Source organism: Coenobita brevimanus, chromosome 65, assembly GCF_032717465.1.
Source record: "Coenobita brevimanus isolate Jiangsu-jjx chromosome 65, ASM3271746v2, whole genome shotgun sequence".
In the NCBI taxonomy this organism is placed as follows: Eukaryota; Metazoa; Arthropoda; class Malacostraca; order Decapoda; family Coenobitidae; genus Coenobita; species Coenobita brevimanus.
The window spans coordinates 39,773,802-39,790,647 of record NC_137018.1 but is presented as its reverse complement, the minus strand read 5'-3'; the positions used below and the strand labels follow the sequence as shown (position 1 = coordinate 39,790,647).

Sequence of the window (16,846 nt, the reverse complement as noted above, 5' to 3'; positions counted from 1 at the left end):
AGGTATTCAAAAGTAAAGCCAGACACATGCTATTAAATCATAATGTTGCAATCAATTATTAGAATACCATAAACAAAAAGAACTTCTGCATTCTGCATTTACATTTGGAGCCTAAACAAAAACAACAGATCTGGTGTCAGTCTCCCTTTACTTCTGAATGCCTCAACTGTAAGTCAAAACTGGTGAAAATGGTAACAGTAACAGTCAATCCCATATTACCCATTTCAGGCCTAAGTGGTGTCCAGGGCGTTGCAGGGCCTGAGGCAGTGACAAAAACAAATATAAATGCGGTGTTTCAGCTGATTAACCCCTTGAAGCACATGACATTTTTTATTTTATTTTTACTATCTCTAGGTAATTTATACAGCTTAGGAGAGCCACACAGTGATGAAGGGGTTAAGGATAGTCTATATCTAACCCTTCCCATTTAAAAAGCATAACCTAAACTGAATTAAATCATCTGGAGACAGAAATATAAAATAAAGATTATGTCATTGAAGTGAAGGGGCTAAGCATTATTATTTTTACTGTAATCATGATGATACAGCATAGATAACAGTTACTGTGATCATGATGATACAATAGTAATAACAATGATGTCGATGAATCTACGGGCAATTGTCTAATGTCTTCAGTTTTGTTAACATACTGCTTTCATGATGCTCTTGTCCCATGCTACAGCTGTCTCCAACATATAGGTACACATGGCAAGCTGTGCAGCTGTCTCACACTTGCCCACCGCCTCTCGCCACACCAGCAGACCTCGTGGTGGCTCTTTCTCTTTCGTCTCCGTAACTCCACCCTCATTTTTGGGATTTGGAGGTACACCTGAGAAAACATCAAACAATACGGTAAGTCCTCATTTGAATTTGTATTTCTTAACATTCTTTAATGCCATTAACCTCGACATACAAGTGGAGCACTAGTACTCTCGTGCTCTTTCTCCAGATGGTTCTGGGTGAAGTACAGCACAGTACATGTACTGTATTTATGGTAACTGAAAAAGAGTATTTCTGTACCAGATGTTCCTGTGTCTTCCAAATACCTGTAGTTATGAGGTGAGGTATACAGCAAATTGCATAAAAACTGCCTGCTAAACCTCCTATGCAACCTATAAAGCTGATATACAGCAGAGTCGCAATTTATGACAATGAAACATAGCAATGTTTCGATAACATGAGCATTTAATTTCTTCCATTATTAATTAATAACATGATAATATCACTCAATTACACAGAAGAAACCACATGGGTGTGTTTAGGCATCTGATTTCCAGATACTTGGATCTGTTTACGACCTATGTTTTCTGCTTTTGTCACACACCACTAGGGTTCTATAACCTATGCCCATCCACGCGACTCATGTCCTACACTTGTCTGCCTTAGCCTCATTGTTGCAATGATTGTCGTTGTGTCTAGAAGCATTTTACTTGCTCCTCATTTCATCCCAGAGCTCTGACCATTTGGTTCCACACTAAAAACACTTACTATCTATCTATCTATCTATCTATTGCCAGATCCCTCAATCCCATTCGGGATGGCCACAAACAAATTGCCTCCACGTCGCCCTGTCCCCCGCCATTTCACTGCCCCGCTCCCAACTCACACTCCCCTCTCTCATATACCTCTCCACCCCATCCCTCCATCTCATCCTCAGCCTCCCCCTCCCCCTTCCCCACTCCATCTCACTCACATACACTCTCTTCATCAGTCTTTCACCCTCCATCCTCTCCATATGGCCAAAACACCTCAGTGTATTCCTCCTAACGCTTCCTATCACATTCACATCCACACCACAACATTCCTTTATATTCTCATTTGTCAGCCTGCCTCTCCATGTGACTCCACAGGCTCCTCTTAAATATCTGATTTCCACTGCTCTCACTCTTGACTTGTGTCTTTCCAGCAACGTCTAAGCTTCACTTCCATAGGTTAGAGTTGGTATCACAATACTGTCATGTAGTAACTTTTTCACTTCCCTGCTCACTCCCCTGCTTCTTATCACTGCTTTCAAGGAACCAGCAACCTTTCTTCCCTGCTGTACCCTTTCAAGCACTTCACCCTCCAAACCTCCATCGTTACTCATCACATTACCCAAGTACTTAAACGTACTCACATTTTCCAATTCCTCACCATCTAACCTCGCTGTATATTCACTGACTTCACCTCTCTCAAAGACCATCACTTTACTCTTCCCTACAGTCACCTTTAGATTCTGTTTCTTACACACTCTCCCAAACTCATCCACCAAGCCTTGCAGCTCTCCTTCGTCTTCACTCAACAACACAGTATCATCTGCAAACAACAGTACAGGGAGTTTCCAACACTACCCTCTCTCACCAGGGCCACTCCAACATCCACTACCCTACCTTGTACCTCTTTTATTACCCCATCCATGTACAGAATGAACAACCATGGAGACATGACATCCCTGTTTCAACCCAACCTTTAAAGAGAAAAATTCACTCAGTTCACCATCCACACACACTGCAGCCTTAGCACCATCATATATACTCTTTACAGCATTCAACAACTTCCCATCTACTCCATATATTCTTAATACTTTCCACAATCCTTGTCTATCCACCCTGTCATATGCTTTCTCCAAATCCATGAAAGCCGCATACAAGTTCTTTCCATTCTCTAGAAACTTTTCCACTAAAGATCTATGAATGAATATCTGATCTACACAACCTCTTCCCTTCCTAAAGCCTCCCTGTTCTTCTCCAACTAATTCCTCTGTTCTTTCTCTAACTCTATCAATAAGTATCCTACCATACACTTTTCCTATTACACTAAGAAGACAGATGCCCCTATGACTACCACACACTTCTTTTTCCCTTTTTCCTTTGTACAGGGGAATAATTATACCTGACTTCCAATCCTCTAGGACTCTACCTTCCTCCCAGGCCAATCTGCACATTTTCCACATCCATTCTACTACTATCTCTCCCCCATACTTCAGCATTTCACCACACACTCCATCAATTCCTGGGGCGTTCCCCAATTTAACTTTCTTCATTGCTTCCACAACTTCTATCCTACTGAATTCGTCCTGTCTTCTCACCTCCCTCCTCCTCCCAGCCATTCCCCAGCCACTTATACTCGCATTACTTCCATCCTCTATGTTCAACAATTCCTTACAGTGTTCTCTCCATCTGCTCACTTTTTCTCCCTTCTCCACTAGTAATCTACCATTTTTATCTTTCACTCCCCTGCTAACTTCACTTCCACCCTGTCTTACTCTTTTCACCTCTTTCCAGAACATTTTCTTACAGTCCCTCCACTTTACACTCAAGTTCCTTCCAAATTCCTCATCCACTCTCTTCTTACTCTCTCTTACTAATCTTTTCACCTCTCTCTTTCTTTCTACATATAACTCTCTCTTCCGCCTCTCAACTTCTTCCACGCCCCTATTTCTCATCCATTCATTGTATGCTTTCTTCTTTTGTGCCACAGCCTGCCTTACCTCTACATTCCACCACGCTGTTCCTTGCACACCCCTCCGTCTTCTCTTCATCCCACACACCACATCACATGCTGCACATATTTCTTCTGTAAATATCCTGCACACACCTTCCATGCCCCCCATATGCTCCAATTCATATTTGCCCAATCATTCCTCCACTTCTCTCTTATACTCTGCCTCTTTCTCATCCTCTTGTAACCAATACTTACAAATACTTACAAATACTCCTTCTTCCCGTCCCTCCCTTCATCTATTTCTCCATCATAATTGGACCTTGATTTTGGCTACCACCAAGTAGTGGTCAGAAAGTCCACTCCCCCAACCTCTATAAGCTCTTGCATCCATTACACATTTTCGAATCCTTTCATCCACACACACATAATCAATCATTGCCTTCCTTTCATTCAGTTCACCACCCACCCTTCTCATCACTCGCCATGTATACCTGTGGATCATCTTGTGCCTGAAGAGGGTATTGGCTATCACCAACCCCCTCCCAGCACAAATGTCCACTAACGCACTGCCATTCTCATCTATCTCAGCAGGCACACCCCACTCACCAACTATTCCATCCACCTTCACATTCCCTACTTTACCATTCATATCACTGATCAAAAACACTCTCTCATTCCTTCCAAATTTTTCCATGCACACTTCCACATTTGTCCAGAACTCTTCTCTCACTCTGCTTGCACGATCTTGCGTTGACGCATACACACACAATCGCCCACATTTGTATTCCAACTTTCAATTCTACTCTCACAATCCTTGACCCAACTGATCCATACTCTCTTATTCTCTTCTTCCATCTATTACTCACAACTATACATACTCCTTCTTTTGTCCTCTCATTCCTACCTACTCCTGCACATATACCCCATCCATACTCCCATTCTCTCACACTCTCACCTCTCCATTTCGTTTCTGTTATTCTGCATACATCAACTTTCGCACCCTCAAGCACCTGGACAATCTCTCTCTCTCTCTCACCTCATCATTCGCTCCCCTTACATTCCAAGTTCCGATAACCACGTCCTTTGTCCGGTCCTTGGTCATCATCTTTTAGTCAGTCCTTGTCTGTGGCTTATTGTTTGTCTTTTTAGTTAGTTGTTTTCCGGGGAGAGGCACTAACCCTTCACCAACCCTTTTAGTCTCCTTTTACGACAAGCAGGGATACTGGGGGAGTATTCTTGAAAAAAAACCCTACCCCCAGGGAGGTGATCTTCTCTCTGATTTCTCATGGAAGCAGGATGGAAGCATGAGAGTTGCATTTGTATGATGAAAAAGAATGATTCAGCTGTGTTTAGGAGGTTGTTTGAAATAATAAACACTTTAATGTGGCTAATGATTAGGGAGCAATAAAATTCCTAAGCTTTTACATTTACTGCAATGAATGTGAATAGGGTTATATGATTAATTTCTTTGTTATGAGCTGATGGACTTGGGGTTAGAAAAATTTAGCTCTTAATGTATGTGATGAGTTTACATGCTGCCATAAGAAGAAACTAGGTAAGATAATTATGGGACTTCAGTTCTTGTGAATGACATTTTCATATAAAGCTGTACTGCTTGGCTGACTAATTTATTATTCAGGCATACTGTATTCACCTTTACTACAGCTAATTCTTGCGCAGTTACTAGTCAGAGCTCAGAATTCGGAGACGTGAATGCAGCATTTTTTGGCTACAGCTAATTCTTGCACAGATACAATTCAGAGTTTGGAGTCTGCGGACATGGATTCTATTTTAACGGCATTTCTTGGGGATCCATGCATTTTACATACAAATATACATCACCTAATCTTGTGTTGCTCCATGAGAACCGTAGAAGCCCAAGGCTGGGCAAGCTGGTCCTGACATTAAAGATTAGAGTGACCAGCCTCACTCATCCCTGAGCGGCATTATGTGGGCAAAAAAAACCTACCCACCCCTTAGATATAAACCAAAACAGGCTCAATCCAGTTGAGGGCCTTAATTACCCACTAGACCACCAGGCATCATAGTTTGGTTATATGGCTACCACCCACTGTAGTAAATGGTTTCCTAGTGTACAGGAAACCATTTGGCTTGTCACTCAATGTAGAGTCATCTATGAACAGAAGGAAGAGGAAAGAATGAAGGAAAGAAGGACGTAAGAGGAAGAAAGGGAGGAAAGGGCAGCCACCCAAGAGCAGCACTACATTGAGTGAGTGGATGGTGAGCACCTCCGCCTATCTATACATTTTAAGAAAAATATATCGGATCTCTCTAACCTAATCTTTGGTCTGATCTAGTGAGGTGCTGCCTATAACAAGGGGGTACCAGTTCCCTATGCAATGTATGTACTGCACAATACTGCATCTTAACCCCTTTGTGCACGATGACGCACTTGTCATCATTTGAGGCATGTCTGCGACTATACTCGATGACGCGTTTGTCGTCATAAAAGCATAAAAACCTTCGTCAGAGAAAAAGGTTTTGGCCGATAGGCGTCAATTTTGGACGCGTCATAGTTCCCGCGCCTCTCGTCAAAAGTAATGACTTGGCAACCTCGAGGCCCGAGATGCGTGAGAAGTGAAATCTATGATCCCGAATGTTTATTTCGAGGGCCCTAACATACGTATAGTTTTTTTTTTTTTTTAATCATGTGGAACAAACATCGACAAATAGGAATATGTGGGTTTTGTGGCAAAATAAACATGTTTGAATGATGAAAATAAGCCGAGAATACACATTTTTGGAGTGCGTGGTGGACAGGAGGGGAGGGGAGAAAAGCCCACACATCATAGAACAGAAAACTTATGAAATTTGTCTGTGCACGAAGGGGTTAAGGAGAGCCTCACAGAAGCAGCTGCTTACCTGTGGTCAATGAGTGCTCGACCATACAGATCAGACCAGCGTTAAAATACAACAACAACAACATGTAAATATATGCCACTATTTAGCATGAACTAGTTTTAACACATGGTTCCAGATAAAATGTCATGTTACAAAGAGACTCTACTACTGTGTAAACCAGTGCATGCATGAGCCACTCAGATACTCTCTTCACCTAACCAGACCTCAGTACAGCTCATCACAAAACTGCTGTGAGTCCCCTGCACAGTCAAGGGGACTCTCCCAAACAACTACATGGTGGAGCGTGGCACCACTATGTTTATAAAGATACTTGTCACTCTTAAACATATTGTGTTCCAAACTATGTTTCTTACAAAGTCACCCAGATAACCCTAATCTTTCATAATTTTTACTTGTGAGTTAAGATTCCTGACCATCTACTGCATTTTTGTCTTTGTGTATAGGAAGTTACTAAGAGTTATAAGCACATTCCAGTTACATATATTTTAGATAAATTTATCTCAGATTAACTGTTGCAATGCTTCCCTTCATGCTGACTTTACCATCCAGGTCTAATAAAAAGCTTATCAATTCTGGCAATATCATCTACTGAAGTACTGGTAAATTATAAGCATGTAGTTTGGAAACTCCCTGTACTGTTGTTTGCAGATGATACTGTGTTGTTGAGTGAAGACGAAGGGGAGCTGCAAGGCTTGGTGGATGAGTTTGAGAGAATGTGTAAGAAACGGAACCTAAAGGTGAATGTAGGGAAGAGTAAAGTGATGGTCTTTGAGAGAGGTGAAGTTAGTGAATGTACAGCGAGGTTGGATGGTGAGGAATTGGAAAATGTGAGTACATTTAAGTATTTGGGTAGTGTGATGAGTAAGGATGGAGGTTTGGAGGGTGAAGTGCTTGAAAGGGTACAGCAGGGAAGAAAGGTTGCTGGTTCTTTGAAAGCAGTGATAAGAAACAGGGAAGTGAGCATGGAAGTGAAAAAGTTACTACATGACAGTATTGTGATACCAACTCTAACGTACAGAAGTGAAACTTGGACATTGTTGGAAGGACACAAGTCAAGAGTGAGAGCGGTGGAAATGAGTTATTTAAGAGGAGCCTGTGGAGTCACGTGGAGAGACAGGCTGACGAATGAGGATATAAAGGAGCGTTGTGGTGTGGATGTGGATGTGATAGGAAGCGTTATGAGGAACACACTGAGGTGGTTTGGCCATGTGGAGAGGATGGAGGGTGAAAGACTGACGAAGAGAGTGTATGTGAGTGAGGTGGAGGGGGGAAGAGGGAGGGGGAGGCCGAGGATGAGATGGAGGGATGGGGTGGAGAGGTATATGAGAGAGGGGGGTGTGAGCTGGGAGCAGGGCAGTGAAATGGCGGGGGACAGGGCGACTCAGAGGCGATTTGTTTGTGGCCACCCCAAACGGGATTGAGGCGTCTGGCAATAGATAGATAGAAACCACAATGAGTGTCAATCAGGAGTGATTGAGAGACTAGTCATGCAATGCATGGGAAGTATGAGCCATGGAATTTACTACCAAAACCTGCCACCACTTTTTTTTTTTCTAAAGCAAGGAAGAAGGAACCAAAGGCTAGGAGCCTGCAATAACAGTTCCTTCCAAGAAAAAAACAAAAACAACACAAAAGAGAGCCAAATTCAAGATCTGTTCATTTCCAGATGCCTGGAAACACTGCCTTTGAAAGACTGGAGGTCATAGGAAGTAGGAAATGCAGACAGAGGGAGACAGTTCCAGAGCTGACCTGTTGCATAAATGAAGGACTGGGAGTAACGGTTAACTCTTGCATTAGAGAGTTGGACAGAAAAGGGATGAGAGTTTGTTGCTAGACGGGTGCTATGCTCTCGTTGTAGAGGTGGAGGGATGCAAGCAGAGAGTTCAGAGGAGCAATGACCAAGGAAGTAACGACAGAAAAGAGATAAAGATGCAACAGTGCGGCGAAGAGACATAGGTTGAAGGGAACCAGTAAGAGGAGGAGAGTTAATGAGACGAAAAGCCTTTGACTCCAACCTATTGAGAAGAGCTGTATATGGGGAGCCTTCCCCCACATGAGAGTTGTACTCTACACAGGGCAAATAAAACCTGTGTATAAAGTCAACAACTGTGCAGGGGTAAATAAGGTATGGAGTCGGCTCTGCACACCTAATCTCTTGGAAGCAGATTTTACAAGAGATGTAGTATGATCTTTTCAAGATAAATCCCGAGTGAATGAAACCCCAAGCATGTTCAAGGATGATGCAGGATTCAGGTGGATATTATTAAACATTGGAGGGTACTCCTGTGGAAGATTCTGTCAGGTTGACAGGTGTAAGAACTGAGTCTTTGATGTACTGCCAGCCTCACTATCATGAAATCTGTGTCCTCTTCATTCACATACTTAATTTGAATGATATATTCCCAGTTATATACTGTAGTTGGATGGGCTTGCTGCAGTACCACTGAGAGATGTGCACAACATTAAAAGCTGAAAAAAACACGCACACACACATACACACACACACACGAGATCTATCGAAAAGGAAACCGAGAAATATATATTAACAGTTATATACTGTATTTAGAGAGGCTTATTGCAATACCACTGGAAGATCTGCACGGCATTATGAGCTGAAACAAAAAAGCACACACGCACACACACACAGAACGGATGGAATCTCTAACTGGGTACTGAAGGAATGCAGAGAACAACAGGCGGATAAGATTCACAGTTTAATTGTGTGTTCTCTGGAAGAGGGGAAAGCGCCTCAAGAATGGAAGAGGGTAAATGTGGTACCGATTTATAAGGGAGGAAACAATGAAGAACCCCTGAATTATAGACCAGTGTTCCTAACCAGCATGGTCACAAAATTGTGCAAGACAATTCTGAAAGATAGATGGGTAAAATATCTGGAAGAGATTAATATTTTGGCTGAAAGTCAGTTTGGATTCAGAAGTGGAAGGTCATATGTTTCCAACTTGCTGAGCTTTTATTCAAGAGCAAGTGACGTGCTACAGGAGAGATATGGTTGGGTGGATTGTGCATATTTAGATTTGGAGAAGGCCTTTAACAAGGTATATATACATCTATCTATCTATCTATTGCCAGACGCCATTATCCCGTAAGGGGTGGCCATTTGACTTTGAGTTATTGGTTTTATGGGGAGGTACACTAACCCTCCACCAACCCACTTGTTGAAACGTAGGGAGTACGTATGGGTTGGTTATATGGTTACCACCCAGCGTTGTAAATGGTTTCTTGGCTTACAGGAAACCATTTGGCTCGTCACTCAGTGTAAAGCCACCTGTAAAGGAAAGAACAATAAGAAGTGACAGGAAAGATGGGAGATACAGGAAGGGAGGAGGGCAGGCACAGAAAAAGAATGATAAAGGATAAGGAAGCAGTAGGCAGCACTACATCAAGTGAGTGGATGATATACATATATATATACAGGGTGCAGCAGAAAAACCTCCCATATTTTACAGTCACTGGTGTGGCGCTAGTGAAGTTAGGCAGGTCTTCATGTAGCTAATGGCTTACCGTTTTCTTTTCAGTCCCCATCATGGCTTGGACCGGTGCACACCGTACGTTTGCTATTGAAACATTTATCAACAATGATGAATCTGCAATTGTGACGCAGAGAGCTTTTCGTACTCACTTCAGGTTATGTTGGAACGATGCTGTTCCAGATCGAAAATCCATGCTGCTATGGGTTAGAAATTTCAGAGCCACAGGTTCAGCGCTAAAAAGAAAGCCACCTGGAAGACCTCTGAGCGTTCGAACTCCAGAAAATGACCAGGCTGTGAGACAGTCTGTTTTGCAATCTCCTAGACGTTCAGCCCGTAAACATGCTTCTGTTTTGGAATTGTCTGATCGAACCGTCAGGAAAATTTTACACACCGATCTCAAGTTCCATCCATACAAACTGATGCTTGTTCAGGAACTGCATGAATGCGACTGGGAAAACCACATGGCATGCTGTGAGGATATCCTTCAAAATGTTCCTGCAAATGCTGTTCTTCTCACAAGTGACGAAGCTCATTTTCATCTGTCTGGCTGCGTCAGTAAGCAGAATTTTCATTACTGGGCGGAAACCAACCCTAGACAGCTTCATTAAAGGCCTCTACACTGCGAACGAGTGACTGTGTGGTGCGCAGTTGCGAAATTTGGTGTTTGGTGCCCTTACTTCTTTGAGGAGGGAGGCCAAGTGGTTACAGTAACATCCGACCAGTATGTGGAGATGCTGTAGAACTTTCTGGAGCCAAAGCTCACAGACCTTGGGAATCCAGACGTGTGGTTTCAACAGGATGGAGCCACTGCACACACAGCGAGAAGATCAATGGAAGTTTTGAGAGAGATGTTTCCAGGACACATGATTTCCTTACGCAGTGATGTTGGATGGCCTGCACGCTCACCCGATGTCACCCCCTGTGATTATTTTCTCTGGGGTTACGTGAAAGCTGAGGTCTACAAACATCGACCAGGAACCATTGACAAATTGAAGGCTGCTATATGCCAAACAGTGACAGAAATACCGCCAGAAATGACTCGTCAGGTGATGGAAAACTTCAGAAATTGAGGAAAACAGTGTACTGCGAATACAGGCCACCATTTGGAGGATGTGATTTTCAAAACAAAATGAAAACAAACTGTATACCTTCATTTTAATGATAATGAAATAAAACTTTTTAATAGCAGTTACCCTTGTCTTTCTGTCAAGCCTTAAAATGTGGGAGGTACTTTTGACGCACCTTCATTTTAACGATAATGAAATAAACTTTTTAATAGCAGTTACCCTTGCCTTTTTGTCAAGCCTTAAAATGTGGGAGGTATTTTTGCCGCACCCTGCATATAATATATATATATATATATATATATATATTGCCACACGGCTTAATCTCTTATACGGGATGGACACAAACAAATCACCTCCACGTCACCCTGTCCCCGCCATTTCACTGTCCCACTCCCAATTCTCATCCCCCTCCCTCATATACCTCTCCACTCCATCCCTCCATCTCATCCTTGGCCTTTCCCTCCCTCTCTCCCCCTCCACCTCACTCACATACACTCTCCTCATCAGTCCCTCACTCTCCATCCTCTCCACATGGCCAAACCACCTCAGTGTGTTTCTCCTAATGCTTCCTATCACATCCACATCCACACCACAATGCTCCTTCACATCCTCATTTGTCACTCTGTCTCTACATGTGACTCCACAGGCTCCTCTCAAATAACTCATTTCCACTGCTCTTACTCCTGACTTGTGTCCCTCCAACAACATCCAAGCTTGACTTCCATACGTCAAAGTTGGTACCACAATACTGTCATGTAATAACTTTTTCACTTCCAAGCTCACTTCCCTGTTTCTTATCACTGCTTTCAAGGAACCAGCAACCTTTCTTCCTTGTTGTACCCTTTCAAGCACTTCACCCTCCAAACTTCCATCCTTACTCATCACACTACCCAAGTACTTAAACATACTCACATTTTCCATTTCCTCATCATCCAACCTGATTGTACCTTCACTGACTTCACCTCTCTCAAAGACCATTAGTTTACTCTTCCCTACAGTCACCTTTAAATTCTGTTTCATACACACTCTCCCAAACTCATCCACCAAGCTTGCAACTCCCCTTCGTCTTCACTTAATAACACATTATCATCTTCAAACAATAGTACAGGGAGTTTCCAACCACTGCCCTCTCTCATTAGGGCCACTCCAACAGCCACTGTGCTACTTTGTACGGTATCTCTTTTACAACCCCATCCATATACAGATTGAACAACCATGGAGATATGACACATCCCTGTTTCAACCCAACCTTCAAATAGAAAAACTCACTCAGTTCACCATCCACACACACTGCAGATTTAGCACCATCATACATACTCTTCACAGCATTCAAAAACTTCCCATCTACTCCATATATTCTTAATACTTTCCACAATCCTTGTCTATCCACCCTGTCATATGCTTTCTCCAAATCCATGAAGGCTGCATACAACTTCTTTCCCTTCTCTAGAAACTTTTCCACTAAAGATCTAAGAATGAATATCTGATCTACACAACCTCTTCCCTTCCTAAAGCCTCCCTGTTCTTCTCCAACTTATTCCTCTGTTATTTCCCTAACTCTGTCAATAAGTATCCTACCGTATACTTTTCCTATTACGGTACACTAAGAAGACAAATGTTCGTATGATTACCACACACTTCTTTTTACCCTTTCCCTTTGTATAAGGAAATAATAATACCTGACTTCCAACCATCCGGGACTTTACCTTCCTCCCAGGCCAATCTGCACATCTTCCACATCCATTCTACTACTATCTCTCCCCCATGCTTCAGCATTTCACCACATATACATATATATATATATATATGTATATATATATAGTAATCCATCGATTATCCGACATAACAGAGCCAAAGGTATGTCTAGGTAATGGCTCCATCTGGATGATGAACTTCTCCCCTGGGCCCCTTTTGTAAATAACCTAACTTTGAAAGCCTGTGTAAGGCCACTACAGTACATCGTACTTGTTCCTGTTGGTTAATACTACTCTATCTGGTCAAGCAGACCTATAAGCCACAGCCATGCAATTACCATGGTCAAGCAGACCCATCAGCCATAGACATGCAATCACCGCTGCAGGGTCATACCCTTCAATGACATGAAAACATGAAAATACTGGCTACACAAGAAAAATGCTGTGGGCACACAAACCATAATGGTAAAGTAGAATAAATCCATGGTAAAACAGAATAAAATCATGGTACAGTACAGTTTGCTAGAATAAAATCAACGTCAACACTCATGATTCGACCATCTCACATCAATGTTACCCAGGGTCTCCCGCTTCTCCAGAGTCAGCACTAATTTCTTCCATTTCTCTGGTGGAGGGGCCATCATCACACACCCTAGGAACAGGCATGCAAGAAACAGCAAGGCATGAAGATGGTAGGGAACAACCACAAAAATCTTCACGTGCGCCACCATAACAACTGTCCAGGAGGAGCTGTTCACTACACTGTCACCAAGCAGGAACTGAGAACATCTGAGGGGGTCTCTCGCACATGCTGGGCAAACTACTCAGCCAGACAGGGCAACTTCACCGGGCTATTCCCACCCGGTCAAGCGCAAAAATGTTTGTGCGGCCATAATTTCCACTTGGACACATGCACTTTGTCCAGATAAAATGGAAAATGTATGAATAATGGTTTCAAACAGCCAGATCACAGAATCCAGGTAATGGAATGTCCGCGTAATGGACATCTGGTTTACAGAAGGATTACTATATGTATGATGCAGTTCAGTTGCTATTTATGGGGGCTAATGCAGTATCTCACTTCACCTGCTACGCTGTAAGTATTGTGTTTAGTTACTGGAGTGGGTTTAATGCAACATGTTTTACTATATTTTGAGCACAAATGTCAGTTACTGATTTGAGAAGGTTAACTTCAATAAGTGCTACAGGTTATGTTCTAATTACCAGCACCAACAGTGCTGTTTGTTTAGGTTAACAGTTTTTATTTTTTGAATTAAAAAAAAAAAAAAAAAGGCTATTTGGTGGTTTGCATTTACACTATCGTGGTATCCTGCAAAGAAAACTGTCCCTGTGGAGTTCTTTATTTAGCTTTAAAACTTTGACTGTGTGTCCCATGACCTCTTTCCACAAGACTTAAGAACATCTATCTATCTATAGCCAGATGCCACAATCCCATAAGGGGTGGCCATTTGTTTTTGATTTAGTTGCTTTATGGGGAGAGGCATTAATCCTCAGCCAACCCACCTGCTGACATGCAGGGATCAGAATTCTTGTTTTCTCATGAGGTATACAATCGACCCACACTATACTGGACTAATTGGGGGATAGCTTGATCTGATAAAGCTGTTAGTCTGTTATATCTGATGGTCCCCCCATAAGGTGGGACTTCATGCACATTTGAAAATGAATGGAGTACAGTAACTCCCCCAACTCAGCGAGGGTTACATTCCAAACCCCCTTGCTAATTCTTGAAATCTGCTAATTCTTGAATCCTTCCTGAAAATGACATTTACCATTTATTGTGTAGCCTATGAACCACTGATATTGTAATGAATTACCCATAAATAAAGGTTTCTTCTTCAATCAGTTTCCCCATTATTTTTGGCTGTTTGGCTGTGACAACTCTTGACTGATTCATCAACATAATGGCTGAAGGGACTATCCTAAGTGCTTACCTAAACCTAACCTAGCCTAGTTTAACTGTACCTGATAATTTATTCAAACAACCTAACCCATGGTTGGGAAACTCGGAAACGGGATCCATCTTCGAGTACGTAACGTGAGTTTCTTCTATTGCACCAGAAACAATCACATGTATGGCTTAACGGCTTAACACTTCAATGGACGTGGGTTCAGAAATTTGTGAGCACCCCTGGCCAGCCACAAAACAATTTTTTAAGAATTCTAAAATCAATTTATTTTTCTAACAGATGTGAAGGGAATTGTTTGGAGCACCTAACAATGTGTTTTTTAGTTTCCTAAACCGATCTTGCAATTCACTATGATTCACGGAAGAATTCATAACATTACAGTGCATGTGCCATATGAGCAAAAACATCCGAGATAAAGTCACCGTCTGACTGCTTGGGATGGTGGCACAGGGTTATGTAAACATACCAGTGACCTGCATTCCCTTCCCATGATTGTTCATAGTCTTTTGTAGCTCGCACTAACTCGACATCGCTGACACCAGCATTGTAAAGGATTGTTCAACCCAGGGGTTATTTAAGGGGTTAATTGAATACATTATTGGTTACATCAATACTCTCTCTCTTACATACACACACAAAAACGAACAAAAGATTGAGCACTAAATGTAGGTTTAACTTCCAGCAGAAAGACTTTATCAATTCATATTCCTCCAGTTTATTTTCTGCATTTTTCTGACTGTTTATCGTGGCATGAGTTTACTGAGTTAAGGCAGGGAGGGTGTATGGAAGAATTATTACAGGGAAAGTAAGAGAGATATCAGAAGTCATAATGTGTGATGAACAGGGTGGTTTTAGAAGTGGCTGAGGATGTGTGGATAAAAAATTTGCAGTTAAACAGATAGTGAAGAAAGCTTGTGAGAAGGACTATAAGGTGTTTATGGCATCCATGAATCTGGAAAAAGCATACAACAAAGTAGACAGAGAAGGACTGTGGATGGTTTTGCGTATGTACGGTGTAGATGGTAAGCTGCTAGGTCCTGTCAAGAGTTTTTATGATGATAGTGAAGCACATGCATGGATAAATGGGCATCTAAGTGAATGGTTCACAATCGGTGTGGACGTGCGACAGGGTTGTGTAATGTCCACATGGTTGTTTCATTATATATATGTGGATGGGGTGATGAGAGAAGTAAAAACACGAGTAATGGAGAGGGGGATGGTGTTGGTAATGAATGGTGATGGATGGAATATCTCAAATTTATTGTCTGCTGATAATGCAGTACTACTTGCAAATACCAGACAAGAACTTGGTAGACTAGTGCAGAGTTTTGCTGATGTCTATAAGTATCGTGCCTTAAGAGTAAGTGTAGAGAAGAGTAAAGTGATGGTTACAGAGAAAGAGGGTGACTTCCAGTGTGATGTTACTGTGAATGGATAGAGACTGGAAGTAGTGAGAGATTTCAAATACCTGGGTACATTGATAGAAAAGAGAGGAAAATGTGCAAAAGAAGTGGAAAGCAGAGTAACACAAGGAAGGAAAGTAGCTAGTGCAATGAAGGCCGTGATAAGAAACAGAGGCTTCAGTGTCGCAGCTGCACAAGGCTTACACGAAGGAGTGTTAGTGCCAAATTTCACATAAGGATATAAGACTATGGTCTGGCATGAAAATAAAAAGTCAGGAGTGAGAGCAGTGGAGATGGGACTGCTGAGGAATGTGTGTGGAGTACAGAGGGTGGACAGGAAATGAAATAATGTGATTCGTGAAAGATGTGGGGTGGGGAAGTCTGCGGACACCAGAATCGAAGAGAGTGTACTGAGATGGTATTGTCATGTGGAGAGATGAATAACAAGAGAGTGGTGAAAAACGTATATCTGTGCAAATCTGAAGGAGGGAGGAGGCATGGTAGGCCAAGGAGAAGGTGGAGGGATATGGTGTGAGGTACAGAGGTTTGCACATCGGTGAGGCTAGGGGACTGACAAGAGATCGAGCTGGCTGGATGAATATTGTGAGGAGAAGCACATGATCAGGGATTTGGCATCCCTTTTTAGTGTGACAGCGTCCGGACTGACTCCATCAGATGCATTCATGTATAGCTGCAGAATGTGGTGAATGTTTTTGACAAATTAGATAGAGCCAGGATTCTAGGGGCTTGAATGATGAGTGAATGGAAGCGTGGCCCATTGGATTGGGCAAATTTGGGCTGTTTGGATGTTGCTGCTCCTCACCCTGCCCTAGGGTGGGAAAGAAGGGCCAAATGATGATGATGACGATTTCCAACTATTTTTTTAGGAAGAACTAGCTAATCAGTGAAGTTGTTAATTGTCAGTTCGGCTATTATGGCATTCTACTGCAGCTTA

At 42.3% G+C, this 16,846-nt stretch overlaps 1 protein-coding gene across 2 annotated transcripts in view; it reads right to left on the bottom strand.

Annotated features, from left to right (window-relative positions):
* Window positions 1–16,846, bottom strand: part of tou (bromodomain adjacent to zinc finger domain 2B toutatis) — an 860,023-nt gene that overhangs the window by 23,452 nt on the left and 819,725 nt on the right. For both annotated transcript variants that reach the window (XM_080276402.1, XM_080276403.1), the window contains one exon: window positions 650–828. In XM_080276402.1, the coding sequence (XP_080132528.1) occupies window positions 650–828 (179 nt within the window). The remainder of the gene's footprint in view (window positions 1–649; window positions 829–16,846) is intronic.